The sequence below is a fragment of the Triticum urartu genome, chromosome 6, assembly GCF_003073215.2.
Source record: "Triticum urartu cultivar G1812 chromosome 6, Tu2.1, whole genome shotgun sequence".
In the NCBI taxonomy this organism is placed as follows: Eukaryota; Viridiplantae; Streptophyta; class Magnoliopsida; order Poales; family Poaceae; genus Triticum; species Triticum urartu.
The window spans coordinates 49236778-49256472 of NC_053027.1; the positions used below are offsets into that span (position 1 = coordinate 49236778).

The following is a 19695-nucleotide window of genomic DNA, read 5'->3' on the forward strand; positions in this document are numbered from 1 at the left end:
AACAGGAAGTAAAAGTTGGGTACAGAAGGTTTTGCCTTCTAGTTTCATCCATCTCATGATCATCAAAAGGAATCCACTAACAAGGTTGATCAAGTCTTGTTAACGAACTCATTCGAATAACATCGAACCAGAGAAATTTCGAATAACACTATGTTACCTCAACGGGGATATGCCCATCCCCAATAATAAGAATATCATATTTCTTCTTGGCAGTAGGAAGAGGAAATTCAAAACCTCGAAATATAATCGATGGAATTTTTCCAATAGAGTTGATACTATGAACTTGAGGTTGTTTCCTCGGAAAGTGTACTGTATGCTCATTACCATTAACATGAAAAGTGACATTGCCTTTAGTGCAATCAATAACAGCCCCTACAGTATTCAAAAAGGGTCTTCCAAGAATAATAGACATACTATCGTCCTCGGGAATATCAAGAATAACAAAGTTCGTTAAGATAGTAACATTTGCAACTACAATAGGCACATCCTCACAAATACCGACAGGTATATCAGTTGATTTATCAGCCATTTGCAAAGATATTTCAGTAGGTGTCAACTTATTCAAATCAAGTCTACGATATAAAGAGAGAGACATAACACTAACACCGGCTCCAAGATCGCATAAAGCAGTTTTAACATAATTTCTTTTAATAGAGCATGGTATAGTGGGTACTCCTGGATCTCCAAGTTTCTTTGGTATTCCTCCCTTAAAAGTATAATTAGCAAGCATGGTGGAAATTTCAGCTTCCGGTATCTTTCTTTTATTTGTAATAATATCTTTCATATACTTAGCATAAGGATTGGTTTTGAGCATATCAGTTAATCGCATACGCAAAAAGATAGGTCTAATCATTTCAGCAAAGCGCTCAAAATCCTCATCATCCTTTTTGTTGGATGGTTTGGGAGGAAAAGGCATGGTTTTATGAACCCACGGTTCTCTTTCTTTACCATGTTTCCTAGCAACAAAATCTTTCTTATCATAACGTTGATTCTTTGATTGTGGGTTATCAAGATCAACAGCAGGTTCAATTTCTATGTCATTATCATTACTAGGTTGAGCATCATTATGAACATTATCATTAACATTATCATTAGTTTCAGTTTCATTACCAGGTTGTGTTTCAGCATCAGAAATAGAAATATCATTTGGATTCTCAGGTGTTTCAACAATAGGATCACTAGAAGCATGCAAAGTCTTATCATTTTTCTTTTTCTTCTTTTTAGAAGAACTAGGTGCATCTAAATTATTTCTCTAAGAATCTTGCTCAATTCTCTTAGGGTGGCCTTTAGGATACAAAGGTTCCTGAGTCATTCTACTAGTTCTAGTAGCCACTCTAATAGCATAATCATTATCTTTACTATTCAATTCATTGAGCAAATCATTTTGAGCTTTAAGTACTTGTTCTACTTGAGTGGTAACCATAGAAGCATGTTTACTAATAAGTTTAAGTTCACCTTTGACATTATCCATATAATCACCCAAGTGTCCAAGCATATTTGAATTATATTTCAGTTGTCTACCAAAATAAGCATTAAAATCTTCTTGCTTAGCCATAAATTTATCAAACTCATCTAAGCATGGGCTAGCAATTTTAGTAAATGGGATTACAGCTTTATCATATCTATAGAGAGAATTTACCTTTACTACCTGTGTTGGGTTATCAAGACCATGAGTTTCTTCAATAGGTAAAGGATTTGGATTATATGTTTCTTCAACAGACGGTAAATTAAGACCATGTATTTCTTCAATAGGAGGTAAATTCTTAACATCTTCAGCTTTAATACCTTTTTCTTTCATAGATTTCTTTGCCTCTTGCATATCTTCAGGACTGAGAAATAGAATACCCCTCTTCTTCGGAGTTGGTTTAGGAATAGGCTCAGGAATTGGCTCCGGAGGTGTCCAATTATTTTCATTTGTCAACATATTATTCAATAAAATTTCAGCTTCATCCGGTGTTCTTTCCCTGAAAACAGAACTAGCACAACTATCGAGGTAATCTCTGGAGGCATCGGCTAGTCCATTATAAAAGATACCAAGTATTTCATTTTTCTTAAGAGGATGATCAGGCAAAGCATTAAGTAATTGGAGAAGCCTCCCCCAAGCTTGTGGGAGACTCTCTTCTTCAATTTGCACAAAATTATATATATCCCTTAAAGCAGCTTGTTTCTTATGAGCAAGGAAATATTTAGCAGAGAAGTAATAAATCATATCCTAGGGACTACGCACACAACCAGGATCAAGAGAATTAAACCATATCTTAGCATCACCCTTTAATGAGAACGGAAATATTTTAAGGATGTAAAAGTAGCAAGTTCTCTCATCTTTAGTGAACAAGGTAGCTATATCATTCAGTTTAGTAAGATGTGCCACAACAGTTTCAGATTCATAACCATGAAAAGGATCAGATTCAACCAAAGTAATTATATCAGGATCAACAGAGAATTCATAATCCTTATCAGTAACAAAGATAGATGAAGTAGCAAAAGCAGGGTCAGGTTTCATTCTAGCATTTAGAGATTGCTTACTCCATTTAGCTAATAATTTTTTAAGTTCAGTTCTATTTCTGCAAGCTAAAATAGCTAAAGAAGCATCTTGATCAAATAAATAACCCTTAGGAATGGCAAGTGGTTCTTCATCATCACTTTCATCAGTATCATCGAATTCAATATTTTCAATTTCTCTAACCCTAGCAAGTTGTTCATCAAGAAAATTACTAAGTGGCATAGTAGTATCAGGCATAGAGGTAGTTTCATCATAAGTATCATGCATAGCAGAAGTGGCATCATCAATAACATGCGACATATCAGAACGAATAGCAGAAGCAGGTGTAGGTGTCGCAAACTTACTCATAACAGAAGGTGAATCAAGTGCAAAGCTAGATGGCAGTTCCTTACCTCCCATCTTAGTTGAGGGATAGATCTTGGTTTTTGGATCTCTCAAGTTCTTCATAATGATAAGCGGATATATATCCCAAGTGACTCAAAGAATAGAGCTATGCTCCCCGGTAACGGCGCCAGAAAATAGTCTTGATAACCCACATGTATAGGGGATCGCAACAGTTTTCGAGGGTAGAGTATTCAACCCAAATTTATTGATTCGACACAAGGGGAGCCAAAGAATATTCTCAAGTATTAGCAGCTGAGTTGTCAATTCAACCACACCTGGAAACTTAATATCTGCAGCAAAGTGTTTAGTAGCAAAGTAATATGATAGTAGTGATAACGGTAGCAAAAGGTAACGGTAGTAAAAGCAATGTTTTTGGTATTTTGTAGGGATGATAGCAATAGCAACGGGAAAGTAAATAAGTGAAGAACAATATATGGAAAGCTCGTAGGCAATGGATCGGTGATGGAGAATTATGCCGGATGCAGTTCATCATGTAACAGTCATAACCTAGGGTGACACAGAACTAGCTCCAGTTCATTGATATAATGTAGGCATGTATTCCGAATATAGTCATACGTGCTTATGGAAAAGAACTTGCATTACATCTTTTGTCCTACCCTCCCATGGCAGCGGGGTCCTTACGGAAACTAAGGGATATTAAGGTCTCCTTTTAATAGAGAACCAGAGCAAAGCATTAACACATAGTGAATACATGAACTCCTCAAACTACGGTCATCACCGGTAAGTATCCCGATTATTGCCACTTCGGGGTTAACGGATCATAACACATAATAGGTGACTATAGACTTGCAAGATAGGATCAAGAACACTCATATATTGATGAAAACATAATAGGTTCAGATCTGAAATCATGGCACTCGGGCCCTAGTGACAAGCATTAAGCATAGCAAAGTCATAGCAACATCAATCTCAGAACATAGTGGACACTAGGGATCAAACCCTAACAAAACTAACTCGATTACATGATAGATCCCATCCAACCCATCACCGTCCAGCAAGCCTACGATGGAATTACTCACGCACGGCGGTGTGAACCTTGAAATTGGTGACGGAGGATGGTTGATGATGACGATGATGCGGATTCCCCTCTCCGGAGCCCCGAACGGACTCCGGATCAGCTCTCCCGAGAGGTTTTAGGGCTTGGCGGCGGCTCCGTATCGTAAAACGCGATGATTTCTTCTCTCTGATTTTTTTCTCCCCGAAACTCAATATATGGAGTTGGAGTCGGAGAGGCAACAGGGGGCCCATGAGGTAGGGGGCGCGCCCTAGGGGGCAGGCGCGCCCCCATCCTCATGGGCAGGTGGTGGGCCCCTGGCCTTCATCTTTTGCGGGTATTTTTCTTATTTTCTAAAAAGTGTGTCGTGGTATTCTCACGGGGGGCTTGCGAGTCGACAGATGACACAAGGGCTTAGTGTGTGGGTAAGACTGCTGCTGATAGGACCGGGAGCGGGTATGCGAGTAGCACACGGTGGTTTACCCAGCTTCGGAGCTCTCCGGAGAGATAATACTCCTATTGCTGCATGTCTGAGTGTATCTATCTGGGGTGTACATCGGGCAATACAAAGTGCTCCTGGAGTTGTATCTGGGATCAGTGCCAAGTGCATCTGATCTAGTTTATGCAAGCGTATGGCCGGCTCTAGTGGCCGTGTATGGCCATGAGTGGCCTTGTGGCCATATGAATGTGGCCGTGGGAGTCCATCCTCTATGGATGGATGGATGTGAGCCTCTTTATATAGGAGAGGGTAGCTTAGGATGTAAGCTAGGTAGTGGCATGGGCTAGGCATGGTGGGTGTCATCCTTGTCCCCTGGGTCACTTCATAAATAGTGCCAGGGGACAAGTGACACTATACATGATGGCTGAGATGACACGTGAATAGTGCTCCGCTACGATCGTCTCGTCGACGTCTTATCGATGTCGCTTCGGGCTGCAGTCGGCAGCCGGCTGGTTGGCGCAGTCGGCAGCCGGCTGGCTGGCGCAGTCGGACTGAGGGGCTTTGCTAGCCCCGATGTCTTGAAATATCGTCTTGCCGTCCTCGGGGTACCCGTGGTCGATTACTCCGACAAAGTGGCTCCGTGAAGTTTCAGGTCATTCCGAGAACGTTTGCTCCTGCACATAAATAACATCATGATAATTCTGCTGAAAACAACGTCAGTCCGGGTTAGTTCCATTCAAATCATGCAAGTTAGTGTCCAAAACAAGGGCAAAAGTGTTTGTAAAAGTAGATATGTTGGAGACGTATCAAGTGGTGCTACGGGCTCCTGCGAGTGCAGTGAAGACGATAACGTGCTCGGTTTCGAGCCATCGTGGCTGTGGCCACGACGGCGGGTGTGGTCGAGCTTGGTGCGTTCGTTGTGGTGCTGGAGAAGGCAAACGGAGAGGAGGAGGTAGCTTGGCTTATGGCGGTCACAATGAGGCAGACGGTGAGGTCGGGGACGAACTGGTGCGGCGGTGACGGCGAATGGGATCTCCGGCGGCGTTCGGTGAAGACGAGGTCGAAGAAGACGGACTGGAGCGTGTGAGCGCTCGGGGCTCGGCTAGCTCGACTAAGCAGACGAAGGCGGAGCTCGTGGACACAGCAGCGCGGTGCGGGGACGACGGTGGACGCGGGTTTCACGATGGCGCGGGCGCGACAGCGTCAGCCATGGTGAGGAGAGGGTGAGAGAGAGGAGCAGGGGGAGAGTGAGGTGTCCAGGCGGTCGAGCGGGCGACATGGAGGCCGTCCAACGCGATCAGGGGCAAGCGGCAAGCAGCTGGCGCCATGGCGAGCTCGGCGGCGTCGTGGTGTCCCTCCTGCCTGCCTGACGAAGAAGAAGTAGCTGGCTGGCATGGGCCAGCACAGTGTTGGGCCGCCAGGTGGGCCGGGAGGTGGGTTGCGGCCAGGTAAGTTCTCTCTTTTTTATTTAATTCTGTTTTGTTTTATTTATGCAAGTTTGTGGCATTTCTAAAAATAGCTAGGTACTTTCAAAAATCACCAAACTTCTCATGGCCCCTGTTTGGAATAAATCCAACATGAAACATTTTAGTTTAGGATTATTTGAGCATTTAAAATATTTATTAGTATTTAAATGCCCAAATTCAAATAACTAAAGATTTAATCCAGTGACCTTAGGATGACCTATAAAATTGTACACCATTTTTGTCAGAGGTTTAGGACCAAGGCAAAGATGATGAACATTTTAAAAGGACATTTCAGGTTCATTGAAAATATTTTTAGTAAACCCTAGTTGGTTTCAGAGGGGGTGTCGGGGATTCTGTCATCCCCATTTCCAAGTTTTTGATAATTTAAACATGATGCAAGCACTTTAATGCATGAACTAGCTAGGGTGTGACAAAGAACCGGCCCTCCCCGGGTTTAGGACATGTACAATGGTGGCATATGGATACAGATGCCTCATGCCAAAAAGTAATTTGAAGCATCTATGTTGATTGGTTCTCTCCCATGCAAGCTACTATTAGTGTGCCTCATCAAAAAATAAAAAGTGACTTTCATTACACATGCATCCATACTCTTTACTTCAACCTTTTCAACTTTATGCATCGGATAACACTTTTTCTTTCAAGCACTCGTTTCCTAAAAAGGATTTCGCTTCCCCATCCAAATCTACTTTTTCTATTATCCGATCATGACATATGAGGCATCACCCTGGGGCTATGCATTGGCCCTCCCCGGGCTTAGAGGAACGGCCGGGGCCACGTCATGAAGGAGACGGCTAAGGGCATGTACAATGGGGGTAGCACCATGTTGCTGCCCCAGTATCCACGTCAGAGTAAATATATGAAGCACCAGTTCCAATAACCAACGTGGTCCATCTTGTACTCTCTCTCTCTCTTTATCATCATATTCTTCCTTTAAACCAACTAGATGACTCGTTGCGCCAATGGCGCAAAGGCCGAGAGGAAACCAAGTATTATAAGAATATTTAGACACCCAAGTCGAAAATCAAATGTGGCCAACACTCCTGCATCCTCTACTTGAAAGCCGCCTCTTCTCACCGGATCCAACATAGATACATGATTCTTCAAGAGCAAATTTCAGAGAAAATATAAAGCATGGAAGGCTTTAAGTTGTACTATTGAGACCATACCACCATATCTTCATTTAGTTTCTTTGGAAATCTAAAGGTCTAAGAGGACGGTACATGTGAGAAGCTGTGAATCCACAACAAAAAAACTAAACTAACTTCCAAACTAACATTTCAAGTTTGGAAGCCACAAAGAAGCAGCCCAGATCTATCGTTGTAGTGCAGGTACATGTCCTTAATCCTGCATCCATAGCCCATAATTTTTCAACACCTAAATCCACGAAATCCAACCGAAGGAAATCATGGCAGAAAATGCGCTGTGGCTTACGTCTCCGAGAAGGACTTCTTGGCATTCTTGTGCAGGTTGGACACAGCAATCCTCGCTGCGAGCTGTAGAAGAACCACACATGCACCTTCCTTCACCTTGCCCTTGGGGAGGAGGGGGCAACACTTGCAGCGCCGCGACAAGGCCTCATTAGATAAACCTTTACTCTTGTAATCTACTCCCTCCGTTCGGAAATACTTGTCCTAGAAATGGTTGTATCTAGACTTGTTTTAGTTATAGATACATTCATTTCTAAGATAAGTATTTCCGAACGGAGGGAGTACGTTGGTGAATCCATTGATACCTTTCTTTACCATATGCTCATTGAACCTTCAAAACTATATAAGTGGTGGACCTATCAAGACTAACCGCTTTAACTGACCAGAAAGAGAAATTGAAGCTAGCAGAAAAACAGATGATAGACATCCAAGAAAGAAACTTGTATGTACAGCCATGTCATTTGTTGCTTCAAAAGGCCAATATTTCTCTGGAACTTCTTTCACCACAAGCCCAATGCTTTTTCACACAACTGCACGGCAATGTACTTGGGTCAAAAGCAGGCTCAATAGAGAGCAATGAACATATCAAAGTCAAAGATGCCAACATAATACGTAGGAAAACATGAAGTAATGATCTTGGATTAAATTTCATCCTAAAACCTGAACACGCACGTTGAATGTACCAAGTTGACAGTACGTCGCCAACTGGCCATTTAATAGGTACAAAACAAATTAGGTGAACGCTCACACTTATCTTACTACTTTATATTTCATCCTGACAATTAACAAAATCAAGCATCGTCACTTTTATTGCCTCTTGCAGCAGGTTCATTCATCAGAATGTTACACACTGTATTTGTGTCTTATTTACTTATTAAGAAACTGTTCTCTTATTAAATTCTACAAATCTTTTGGTGATGTGAATTTCCAGGCCCCCACTGACTGTAACTACAACAAAACACAATTTTCTCTTAGAGAAGAATCATACAAAAACAATCATAGTTCAACAAAAATCTGTCGAAGCTACTGAAGATCTGCATACTCTGCTTCGGCCGTTTTAATAGCAAGTAAAACTTTACTTGTCAAGAGACCTTCATAGTGAGTCTTCTCTAGGTTCGCATATTCAGTGGAAGAAACTACCATCAGTATATACATGCTACAGAAGATTGAGTGATCACTATTTGGAAGTACTTATAACTAACTGGTGGCCTTGCATGGAACGAAGAAAATATGGATTTGATTTAGCTTATGCTACATTATGACCAGGTTTGTAATCACCTGGGAGGAATGATCCTAGAAAAATCTCAGACCATATATGTTACTATAGAGGCTAGTGTTGTCCAATAGAACTGTAGTTATCAGAATGTACCTCAATAGCGCATCAGTGACATCTTAGGCATCTACTATGTGATAGAATCCGTTGTTTCCCATTTCTCTCAGCCTCCCACTTCAGCCGATCTACTGCGATGTCCCCCTCCTGCGGGCATCAACAATCCTGTTGGTGGACTGCAAGCAGAACAAAAAGATTGAAACAACCGATCATATGCAAACCAAGAAGAAACAGAATCGAAAGAAAATTCGGGACAACGTTGTACTGATCAGCGCAACCATCACCTCATAATTGAATTTTTGCTTGTTGTCTTCCATATCTATCATACTGTATATGATATCCCACTCCTACAAAGCTCACACCACTATGAACTGAGATAGTCGTAAACCCATAAGATTTTTGTACACTATCTTCCAAGAAACAGCAAGGCCACAATAATTGATCATGCTCATGTCCAAACCCAGCAACTCTTCTATTATGCATCAAGATGATTTATATCAACTACACATATTCATTTGTCCATTTCATCAGAGGTTATACGCATAATGCCATTGGAAAAAAAGATAAGAATGGACAGCATACCTTTGTTATGGTGATGAGAGCTAATTTTATAGGAAATGCACCCAGGAGACACAAGCCTCAGTCTATATATGTACCTGTCGTGGCAATAATGTGAAGAGAAATGAAGTTGAATATAACAGACCAAATACCCTATTGAATATCAAAATAACATAAATTGTACAAAAGTGGGATGAAAATACCAACATGTATTTCTTCAGTATAGGCAACCAGTTCTAGAGCTAATGTTACATTTTCAGCTCCAACGTACATACACAACACACCTAATTTGACTAAGTTCAACTGATGCCGCCAAACCAGCTCCTTCACTGAAAAGGGAAAACAACTTTAGAACCAAAATGAGGAGTTTGCTAAAATAGATCTCCATCACCATTGTTGTGGATTTGTCCTTTATCTTAACAAAAATGAGGAGTTCATGCCATATTGTTCAAAGCCACTCTCAATAAAATAGCATCCAGTATAACATGAACCGTTTTGAATAATTTGGAACCATAGATATCTAAACAAGCAACATCCACCTTCAGGACCTGATGCATAAGAAATGGTCTCTCAGGAACCATATCCATTCAAGTAGGCTGTAGTGGGAAAGAGAGATAAAGATAAATGATTAACAATGTTGATAGCATGAAGCAAGACATATGGAAACTGAAGCAAATGTGTCACAAATTGCAGAAAAGTAATTCAACCATGAAGATGGGTACATAAGTTGTATCATAGCATCAAGAAGCACTTTATGTATAGTAAACTGCAATTTGGAAGGTTAAGTTGCTGCATCATAGCATCAAGAAGCACTTTTTGTTGGGATCTTAACTTTGTCCATCACGACAGACTGATTACACAAGAAAGACACTGTAAGAAAGTGTTGGAAGCTTCATAGTGTATGATTTGAGATGTTTATCCATCTATTTATTTTCCCGTGACAAAAGGAGTGTTGTTAAACAATGGTAATAGTAGAATTTTGGAAGTCTGGCAATTACAATACAGTAAATGCCTATCCTGAAGTTAAAACTAAATAAAATCAGGGTTTAGAAGTGAATTTCATGGATAATTGTTCATGTTGCTTGAATCATAATTGAATCGATAATATGATTTTCCATGTCACATTATTATGCTAACTGGGATTGTAGTAGAAACGGCATGATATCAGTACTATACTCCACTCTTTTTCCTGTTGGGAAGAACCACCTCTCCTATCCCATTCTCTGCATTTTCATATAGATAACCTTCAATTTTCTCTTTGTTCTTTCCATTTTATTTCAGTAGCTCCTTCAATTCATATGATTGGCTTTGTTTCATCGATGGACCCTAAGGTTAATGCATGAACTTGCTAAAATGTTCAGAATGACGCAGTTACTATATCTAATTCAATAGTAGTGCTTCTGCATTAACGTACATACCTATGGTATGGATGACTATTTACAAATCTGAGTCATAATCAACAGTGCTGTTAAATAATGGTTATAGTAACTTAATGTGCAGTTCACATGTACAAATTCGAACTCTTATGTTTTAGCTAGGATATGTATGCTAGTTAGGAAATCTTAAAGGAGAGCTGGTAAATATCAAGAGGCATATGCATACAACCGTAGATGATAATTTTTCTGAGAATAACAGGTCTTTCAGGTTGTTGTAGTTGAACAGGATTCATGCATATACTATCTTGCATCAACAAATTGTTCACATGTCGATTAAGAAGCACACGCAACAAGGATCGATAGGTTGACTAAAGAAGATTAGTTCGCGAAAACATACTGTGTCGTCGCTCAAGGTTTACCTGAAGGTGAGTGAGGTGGCCTGATCTGGTGAGAATCCACAAGAGGAGCTGAAGTGCTGCCGTGATGTGTAGATGGGAGAGAGCGGATCTTGCGGGCGAGGGAGCATATACCTGAGACAGAGCCAGATCGTCAAGTGTTTTCACTATCAAGACCAACTATTAGATTTACCATAGACTGACCACTAAGAGAGGCCAAATATGATCATGAATGAATGACAAAACTGTATCTATCTTCTATAAACATCATTCATCTTAGCCTTGCTCATTCTCGGCTAATACGAAAAATTTAAATATTGATGCAGAATTTACTGAACCCTGAAAACAAACTAAAACAAACAACTGAAATCTAATACTCTACAGATGCTGGAATCATGGTTTTTACTACAAAAAAATGAATGCATTAACAAGCTAAGTATCTTGGTTTTAGCTACCAAACCAGAAAGGCGAGGTTGCAAAGTGGTCTTTGTCGCCTCTGCTGCCATCGTTGTAGGAACCCAGACCCATCCAAATCCTAGATGACTGAAAAAATGAATTAGGAGGACATGAATTAGAGGGAGGAGCTCACACAAGAATTGCAATCAAAAGGGAGGCAGAAGTAAACCTAGTTGTGCTCTGGTGGGAGAGGGCGGGTCGTGGGAGAGGCCGATATTCTGTATCTGCGCCAGGCTACTCCCTCCTCCTCGCCCTGCAACCCACCAGATTCCACCATTATCGCATCAAAATCTGCTTCACCGAAACTCCCCTTGGCATCGCCTTCCTGTCCGTCGCGACAACCACCGGCTGCAGCTCTCCGGGTCTGCTCACCGAAACTCCCCTTCGCCATCGCCTCCCTGTCCGTCCACCGGCTACAGCTCTCCGGGTTCATCCCTCCCTGCCTGGAACCGGAGGCAGGGAAGTAGGAGAGGAAGGAAAGGAAGAGGTGCTGAAGGCGGAGGGGGCGAGGCGGCCGTGAGGGACGGGGAAGAGGAGGAGGCGGTGGTGGCATGGAGAAGAGGAGTCGGATGAGAAGGGAGAGAGACGAGATATTTTCTCTCGTAGCGGCGAAACTCCCCTTCGCCATCCCTCCATGTTTGTCGCGGCATCCACCGGCTGTAGCTCTCCGGGTTCATCCCTCCATGCCTGAAACCGGAGGCAGGAAAGGAGGAGAGGAAGGGAAGGAAGAGGTGCTGAAGGCGGAGGGGGCGAGGCGGCCGTGAGGGACGGGGAAGAGGAGGAGGCGGCGGCGGCATGGAGAGGAGTCGGATGAGAAGGGAGCGAGACGAGATATTTTCTCTCGCAGCGGACGTGTACCCTTTTTCTCTCGGTGCCCGCTCGCTCTCGCTGCCCGCTTGCTAACTGTCATAGCCGACGTGGATGGCTTGGTCGCGTGACTAACAACCCTTCATCCTTTTATAAGGTAAATGGCTGCGCATGTTCTGGTGCTTTACTCCTTGCTTTTGCTTCTTCTCTCTTTCTTTCTCTTCTTTTGCCTGAAGCACCAGCTCCTCTACAAAGAATCGCTAGCCTCTGCAAGCAGCAACTTTTTTTCCTCTCTCTCGGTCCATGCATCCGGACGTGGAACAGCGGGGCAGCACTCCAGCTTGGAGCATTGCCATGCCCTGAATGTGGGCTTGAGGTGGCGACTCCGCGAAGGCGGTAACGCCGACGCGGAAGTCGGCCGGTAGGCATTGTCCAGCACAACTGCCCGAGTAAAATAATCCCGGTTTGGAGTATCTCTTCCTGTCCTTGATAAAGTGAAGTCCAAACACGAGTAGTCAAAACCGGTAACCGATAAGCGTTTCACTTTCCAGGATTCGCTTATAAACTCATTGGCCATTCCCATTCCATTCCCACAAGAACAAGTTCAAGTTCAGTTCATCGTCCGATCCCAATCCCGGCCCCCGCAATTTGTTCTTCCGACCAGCAATCCCATCCCATCCCATCCCCTCCCCACCCCGTCGAGGAGGATGACACAAGGCGTCGTCGCTGTCGGAAGCTGGCTTCCGACTCCGGCGGCGCGTCCGTCGGGCTTCTTCCGCCCGTGCCGACGGGACGGCTGCCCGCCGGCCACCCCGACCTCCTCCGCCGCCCCGCACCGCCGCCTCACCAAGGTCTCCGTCATCGGCGCCGGCAACGTGGGCATGGCCATCGCGCAGACCATCCTCACCCAGAACCTGGCCGACGAGATCGCGCTCGTCGACGCGCTCCCGGACAAGCTCCGCGGCGAGGCGCTCGACCTGCAGCACGCCGCCGCCTTCCTCCCGCGCGTCCGCATCGTCTCCGGCACCGACGCCGCCGTCACCAGGAACTCCGACCTCGTCATCGTCACGGCGGGGGCCAGGCAGATCCCCGGCGAGACCAGGCTCAACCTGCTGCAGCGGAACGTCGCCCTCTACCGCAAGATCGTGCCGCCCGTCGCCGAGCACTCCCCCGAGGCGCTGCTGCTCGTCGTCTCCAACCCCGTCGACGTGCTCACCTACGTCGCATGGAGGCTCTCCGGCTTCCCCGCCAGCCGCGTCATCGGCTCCGGCACCAATCTCGACTCCTCCCGCTTCAGGTTCCTCATCGCCGAGCACCTCGACGTCAACGCGCAGGACGTGCAGGTAATACTTGTAACTCACTCCTGAATCCATCCTTCAATCCATCCATGAATCTCTGATTATTCATTAGCTCCATCGAGCTAGCTCGTCGCGGGATTGGACAGTGGAGTCAGTACTCACTAATCAGTCAGTAGGGTGATGCCACGCGGCGGTGGCGCCGTGGGAGCATGTGCCTCTCCTTCACTGGTCTAACCATGCGACACTGTCCATTAGTATAGCTCAGTGTCGACATTCAGTAGTGCGTATATTGTATTTTTCCGAACGGCCAGGCTTGTTGATCACTTTTGGATCATGTGTTTTGTGGATCGATACCTACTACTTTGTCCATATGTTTAATTAACTATGGGATGGCTGGGTAAGTGCGGTAGTTGGAAATTATTGTGACATTTGAAACTAGATAACAACTTCAGTAAACTTGGGTTCGGTTCAGTATCGATCGATGTTTGATTTTACAGAATTAGTAACCATGAAAGAGGATTTTTGACGTGCAATCTTTCGTGTTGTTTTCCCCCCGAACAAGCTAGACTTTCTTAGTTTGTCTGGTAGGTGGATAATCACTCCTAGATCATGTGTTTGGTGATCGATAGCTACTCTGTTCATATCAGTACAGTAATTACATCGACATTTGAAACTAGATAACAGATTTACTAAATGGAACTTCTATTCAGCATGGGTGATCGTGGTATCTACAAAAGTAAATAAATGGACAGTATGACAGCATTTGCCATCACTTTACTTAAAATAGCATTAAATTGATTTATAGTAACAGTACGTATCAAAGATGACTTGCAGGTGAAATCTACTTAAGAACATTACGCAATTTTTTTGGTGGAAATGGTACGTAACTGAAAAATGTGATGTTACTTGAAGGCAAAGAAACCGTCTTTTAATTCCTAATGTGTGTATGTATATATATGTGTATGTATATATATATATATATATATATATATATATATATATAGTATGACGAAATCAAATACCATATGGTATAGTGTTATTCTTTAAGTTCAGTCTTGTTTTGTACACAATTCGCAAGTGTTTACTGAATTTGATTACGAAAACGCCGAATTGAGATAAACCTATAATGCATCAATATCACATAGAATATTTACCTATCGGTATCATGCTATAAATATCTCTTTTCAGAAAGAATTTGAGTACTTATGTATGGTACCCAACTCCCTAGTAATGTGATGGGAGTACCAGTGTAATCTGAGAATTCTGAACCTAGGGATGAGTTTCTGTCCCTCCGAGAAAATTAATCAACATTGGATTGAATGTGTTGGAGAAGACTGAATTTTTATCACAGTTGGAGAATGATGCATGCTCGTTGATAATAGACTACTGGAAATGATCCCTAACTAGCCAAGCAGATATAACGGGTCCCTGTGCAGGCATACATGGTGGGTGAGCACGGCGACAGCTCGGTGGCGATCTGGTCGAGCATCAGCGTGGGCGGGATGCCGGCGTTCAAGTCGCTGCGCGACAGCCACCGGAACTTCGACGAGGCGGCGCTGGAGGGGATCCGGCGCGCCGTGGTGGGCGGCGCCTACGAGGTGATCGGCCTCAAGGGGTACACCTCTTGGGCCATTGGCTACTCTGTCGCCAGCCTCGCTGCTTCCCTCCTCCGCGACCAGCGCCGCGTGCACCCTGTCTCTGTCCTTGCCTCGGGCTTCCATGGCATCTCAGACGGCCACGAGGTGTTCCTCAGCCTGCCCGCCCGCCTTGGCCGCGGCGGCATCCTCGGCGTCGCCGAGATGGACCTCACCGAGGCCGAGGCCGCGCAGCTCCGCCGCTCCGCCAAGACGCTCTGGGAGAACTGCCAGCTCCTCGACCTCTGACGGAGGAACGCCAGTTGATCTACATCTACTTACTGTAAAATCCTGGAGCGTTTACAAGAACTCTACTGCTATATGTTGCTCTGTTGCTGCTGCGGCCACAAGAATGCTTGTGTAATTTTGGAGTGTTTTCTTAGGGATGATTTAGTAATGTAACGCTTCTTAATTTCATGAAATAAAATGCGACTTGTTTGCCAGCATTGCTAGATGATGGATCTTGGATGGTGTAGAGCATCTAGGCTTCTACAGAAGCCAATAAACCATCTATTGGGCTCATTGTAGTTTAGGCAGCAAGGTATGAAGATGCTCTTAGATTATTGACCCTAATAGATACTCCGGGAGGTACTAGTATAGGATCTCACATTAGATGAGACCAACCCAGATATGCATCTCCAAATAGGGCAACATGAAGCATGAAAGAATTGATACTAATTTTGCACCCAATCTGCAAGTTGAGCCATCACTAAAAGCAAAAATACACAACTATTACTTTTTCAAGAACACACAAGCTGTGTCTTTTGTATTAAGAGGCCAAAGCCAAGAGGGAATAACAGAGTTTTTACAGAGATCAACAAGGATAGGAAATGTCGCAACAGTGCACACATCCCTCCACCGGGACCAAAACTGCAGAGATCATCCACCTCCACCAAGCCACCTGGGCTCACTCTGGCAGCCCTACGCAGCTCGAATTCATCCTTAACGCGCTTGGTGACTAGTGATGGCATAACCGCATCCTTAACACTCTCGGACGACACATGCTTTGGAGACGCTGCATAGTTCAAGTCGCTCTCAGTGGAGGAGCCATGGAATGTTACCATCATCCTTTTGAGAAGTGTTGCCCGGCTGAATAACCGTTTCAAACGAGCGACCTCATGCTCAGTTCCTGCAAAGCCCAAGATCCGTACTTCTTCAAGGCAGCTCAGCCTGAGTTCTTCGGTTTTCCAGTTTGGTGGCCGATCACATATACAACCTAAGGATCAGATCAGATCCTCCAACATTTGAAGCTGAAAACATCTAACCTGAAGGTAAAGCTTTGCTCCAATTTTGCTAGGCTAGATTTCTGGTGGGAATATCCAAGTTCCATTGCAGAAGCAAGTTGTATTTCCTGTAAAGAATAACATGATCAAATAGTGGTCACAGAACATGATAGCTTCAAGTTGTATAAAGAAGGCAACCAAAAGAGAAGCACCTCCAGGCCTCTCACATGTCAACAGCAAAACCAGAGTCAGTAGGAAACATCACAAGATAGTTTGAGAGGCAACAGTTCGAATTCTCTCGGACGACACATGCTTTCGAGACGGTGCATAGTTCATTACAAAAAATACTATATATCACCGACATCTGTTATGTATAATACATCAAACTGGTCTTGACGTTCATCTGGATCAATGTAAAAGTAGCAACTAATATAAGTTACGGGCATACTGAAGTGGACGGTTTTGAAGTTTGGGGGTTTGGATATTAGACTTTGGTGGTAGTTCAGAGTTATAATATCGACTTCTCTCTAGCGGATGTGATTATAACAATTGAACGTTCCCCTGTAGACTGTAGCCTTCGGAGCATCAGAAGTCCCAAAGACGTTCCAGAACCGCAGTTCCTCATCTGCCGCAGCAGATGCCACTGTGCAACCATCAGAGTTAGGCGATAGAATTTGCTCTGTGTATTGCCTTGGATGCGGACTGTACAATTTATACAAGAAGTTACAAGGGAGCCCGAACTAGGTGGCACGCAGGCCTGGGCGAGGGCTCAGATCCTAAAGATCAGGAGCGGACTAGAGTACACATACATGAGTTTATACAATACATGTTAACAATCAGGGCTCTGCAAAGGTCAACAAAAGACAACCATAATTAGCCATCTGTGCACACAATATGTGTCAACTTAGCTAAAAAGCATAGGGAGCAAAGATTACCTGGGCCATGTAGAGGACAGGGTAAGCATGGCCATTGAGTTCAGCCATCTTAACCATCGACGGGTACTTCCATAGGGCGAGCTGATTCTGCGTGAAACCATGCGAGCTCAACAGCTCTCTGTCATTCTTGTTCTAGAGCAGTGCACACACTTGTGACCCAGTGTCAACAGAGTTAAGGCATGCGCCAGTGTGTGTGTTCCAAAACTTGATGCATCTGTCACCTACGCCACCGCCGGATGCCAGCAGGTTGCTCTGAAATGGGCACCATGCAAGCCCCTTCACGGCAGCCAAGTTGTCGTCAAGCCTGTGTAACCATTGGGTGCGACCTGTAGATTGTGCAGACGATGCCATAGACACATCCCATATGTGGAGGAGGCTGTCGTTCCCACCACTGGCCAACCTCTTCCCTGATCCTGACCACGTAAGTCCACACACCTCCTGGTGGTGCCCATGGTATGTCTGCACGGCATGGTTCCTAATCCTCATATCATTGTTCACAATCTTGCCGTCCATATCACCAGCGGTCAGGATGTTGTTGTTCCATGCCAGTGAACCAACTCTCGACTCATGCACACCTTGCAGCGTTCTCCGCTGCAGAATGAAAATAATGATCAGCGACTAAACATAAAAATTATGCTGCTAATAAAATAAAGCATCAACAGGAGAGGCCAAAAAGGACCTACCAGTCGGTTAGAGGTGGAATCCCAGAGCTGGACAGCTGAGGAGTCGAGGCCAATAGCAACGTGGCGGCCATCAGGAGCCCAGCTAACACTAGTGACAGGGCCATCGTCCTCATCAACGGTAACGAGCTCAGACGTCGAGCCACTTGAGGCGTCCCAAAGGTATACCGTGTTGCCCAGTGCAATCGACAGCACATTGGCGCTCCCCCAGTCCAGCAGGTTAAGGCAGTAATCATCAACGAGGCCTGGCGCATCCAGCATCCTCTCTGGGGACTTCATCATGAGGTTTACATTGTACATAGATAGAGTCAGTAATCATGACCAATCAGCACTAAAACTGGAACACCAATGAGCACCACCACAGCAAAGAGTGCCGTACCTGAGGGATGTATCGACGCTGCCTCGCCGGTTTGTCCTGGATGGAAGCCGCATCGGCACGCAGCTCCGCGAGGAAGTTGTTGGCAGGCTCAGGCGGCCTGTTCTGGAAAGCGAGGATCCTGGTGCGGTTGTTGAGCAGCTTCTCGGGTAGCAGTCTCCGATACGCCTCCTTGGCCGGTGACGGCGGCGTCGCCACGTTCTCCTTGTCCTTCCTCGGCTCCGTCAGAAGGTAGTGCGCCATGTCCATGTGCATCGCTGACCTGTTGGGGATGAACCTGTTACCTGTCGCCCTGGAAAGCAAGAAGGTTTAGCACCCGTTCAGTCAGGCATTTCGTCGAACGGCCTCCACGCACAGGGCGTGGGCAAAGGGGGGGGGGGGGGGGGGGGGGGGGGGGGGGGGGGGGGGGGGGGACGCGATCGAGAGAGAACTCACGTAGCGCTTGACGGCAGGGCTGCCGGACGGCGAGCATAGCGACGGCATGTAGGGGCTGGAGCCGGCCTCCTGGAGAGGCGGCCACGGTGACGGACATCGCCCGCTACTCCTCTCCGGTGATGACATGTCGGTCAGCATCATCAAGAACGGCAAGAAACAGCAATCGTATTGATAAAAACAGGATTAGAGCAAACAGAGCGATTAAATTCCACCGGGAAATCGACCAGAAACCGTAAGCCAAATCGATTCAAGAAACGAGATCCTGGAGACTAGCACACGCGCGGACGAGATTCAAGAAACGGGACAGGGGACCAGCAACCAAACGGGCGTTGAGCGCGAGGCGGATCCTGGAGACCGGGGGGCGGGTGGATGTGGATTGCTTGGCGGCAGAAGAGTAAATTCTGGTACGGGAGGAGGCGAAGAAGAAAGGGCGCGAAAAATAGTCGTTTTCTCTCGCTAGCACCCGCACGGCAATTCCTAAACGGCGCCTTAAGCGCCCGTTTTAGGTGTTAAGGCAAACGGGCGCACACCCCCTTCTCTACGCGGGCCGGCCCATTTCGTTTTTTTCCTCCTCTTTATCGAGCGCAGTGGGAATTGAACCGTGACTTGCTGGTCTTATGCACATTGCGCTAGCCACCACAACCACCGCGCCTTTTGAGTCTCTCATCAGTTTTTTACTTCTTTTCTTGTTTCTTGTTTCTTTTTCGTTTTCTTAGTTTTTCCTGGTAGAGTTTCGTTCGGTTTTTTATTTTTCTTTTATTTTTTCGCTTTTCTTAGAACTGTTTTTGTTACGTTTATAATTTTTTTCATTTTTTTCTAAATACGTGAACATTCTCTTCAAATTTCTGAACTTTTCCCAATTCCATGAATTTTTTTTCATATTAGATGAACTTTTATCAAATTCAACGAACTTTTATTTTGGAATATGATAAAAAAA

The 19695-nt window shown here is 44.9% G+C and overlaps 1 protein-coding gene, 1 long non-coding RNA gene and 1 pseudogene across 2 annotated transcripts; 1 reads left to right on the forward strand and 2 right to left on the reverse strand.

The window, feature by feature from the left end:
• Window positions 1–6931: 6931 nt before the first annotated feature.
• Window positions 6932–7394, reverse strand: LOC125516251. Its single transcript, XR_007287322.1, has 2 exons — window positions 7260–7394; window positions 6932–7172 (listed from the first exon to the last, which is right to left on the reverse strand). It is a non-coding gene; the product is annotated as an uncharacterized LOC125516251 (long non-coding RNA).
• Window positions 7395–12053: 4659 nt separating this feature from the next.
• On the forward strand, window positions 12054–15555 carry LOC125516538 (annotated as a pseudogene).
• Window positions 15556–16619: 1064 nt separating this feature from the next.
• On the reverse strand, window positions 16620–19218 carry LOC125516323 (cell division cycle 20.2, cofactor of APC complex-like). Its single transcript, XM_048681802.1, has 5 exons — window positions 18759–19218; window positions 18327–18615; window positions 17951–18220; window positions 17268–17858; window positions 16620–17176 (listed from the first exon to the last, which is right to left on the reverse strand). Exons 2-4 carry the CDS (start codon window positions 18576–18578, stop codon window positions 17400–17402), a joined length of 981 nt encoding a protein of 326 aa, XP_048537759.1. The 5' UTR covers window positions 18579–18615; window positions 18759–19218; the 3' UTR covers window positions 16620–17176; window positions 17268–17399.
• Between the last annotated feature and the right edge of the window lie 477 nt (window positions 19219–19695).

Coding starts and splice junctions, on each gene's coding strand:
- LOC125516323 (XM_048681802.1), bottom strand. CDS start 18,578: ATGCACATGGACATGGCGCACTACCTTCTGACGGAGCCGAGGAAGGAC. Junction 18,221..18,326: donor AGCGTCGATACATCCCTCAG/GTACGGCACTCT, acceptor CTCATGATGAAG/TCCCCAGAGAGGATGCTGGA. Junction 17,859..17,950: donor ATTCCACCTCTAACCGACTG/GTAGGTCCTTTT, acceptor TTCATTCTGCAG/CGGAGAACGCTGCAAGGTGT.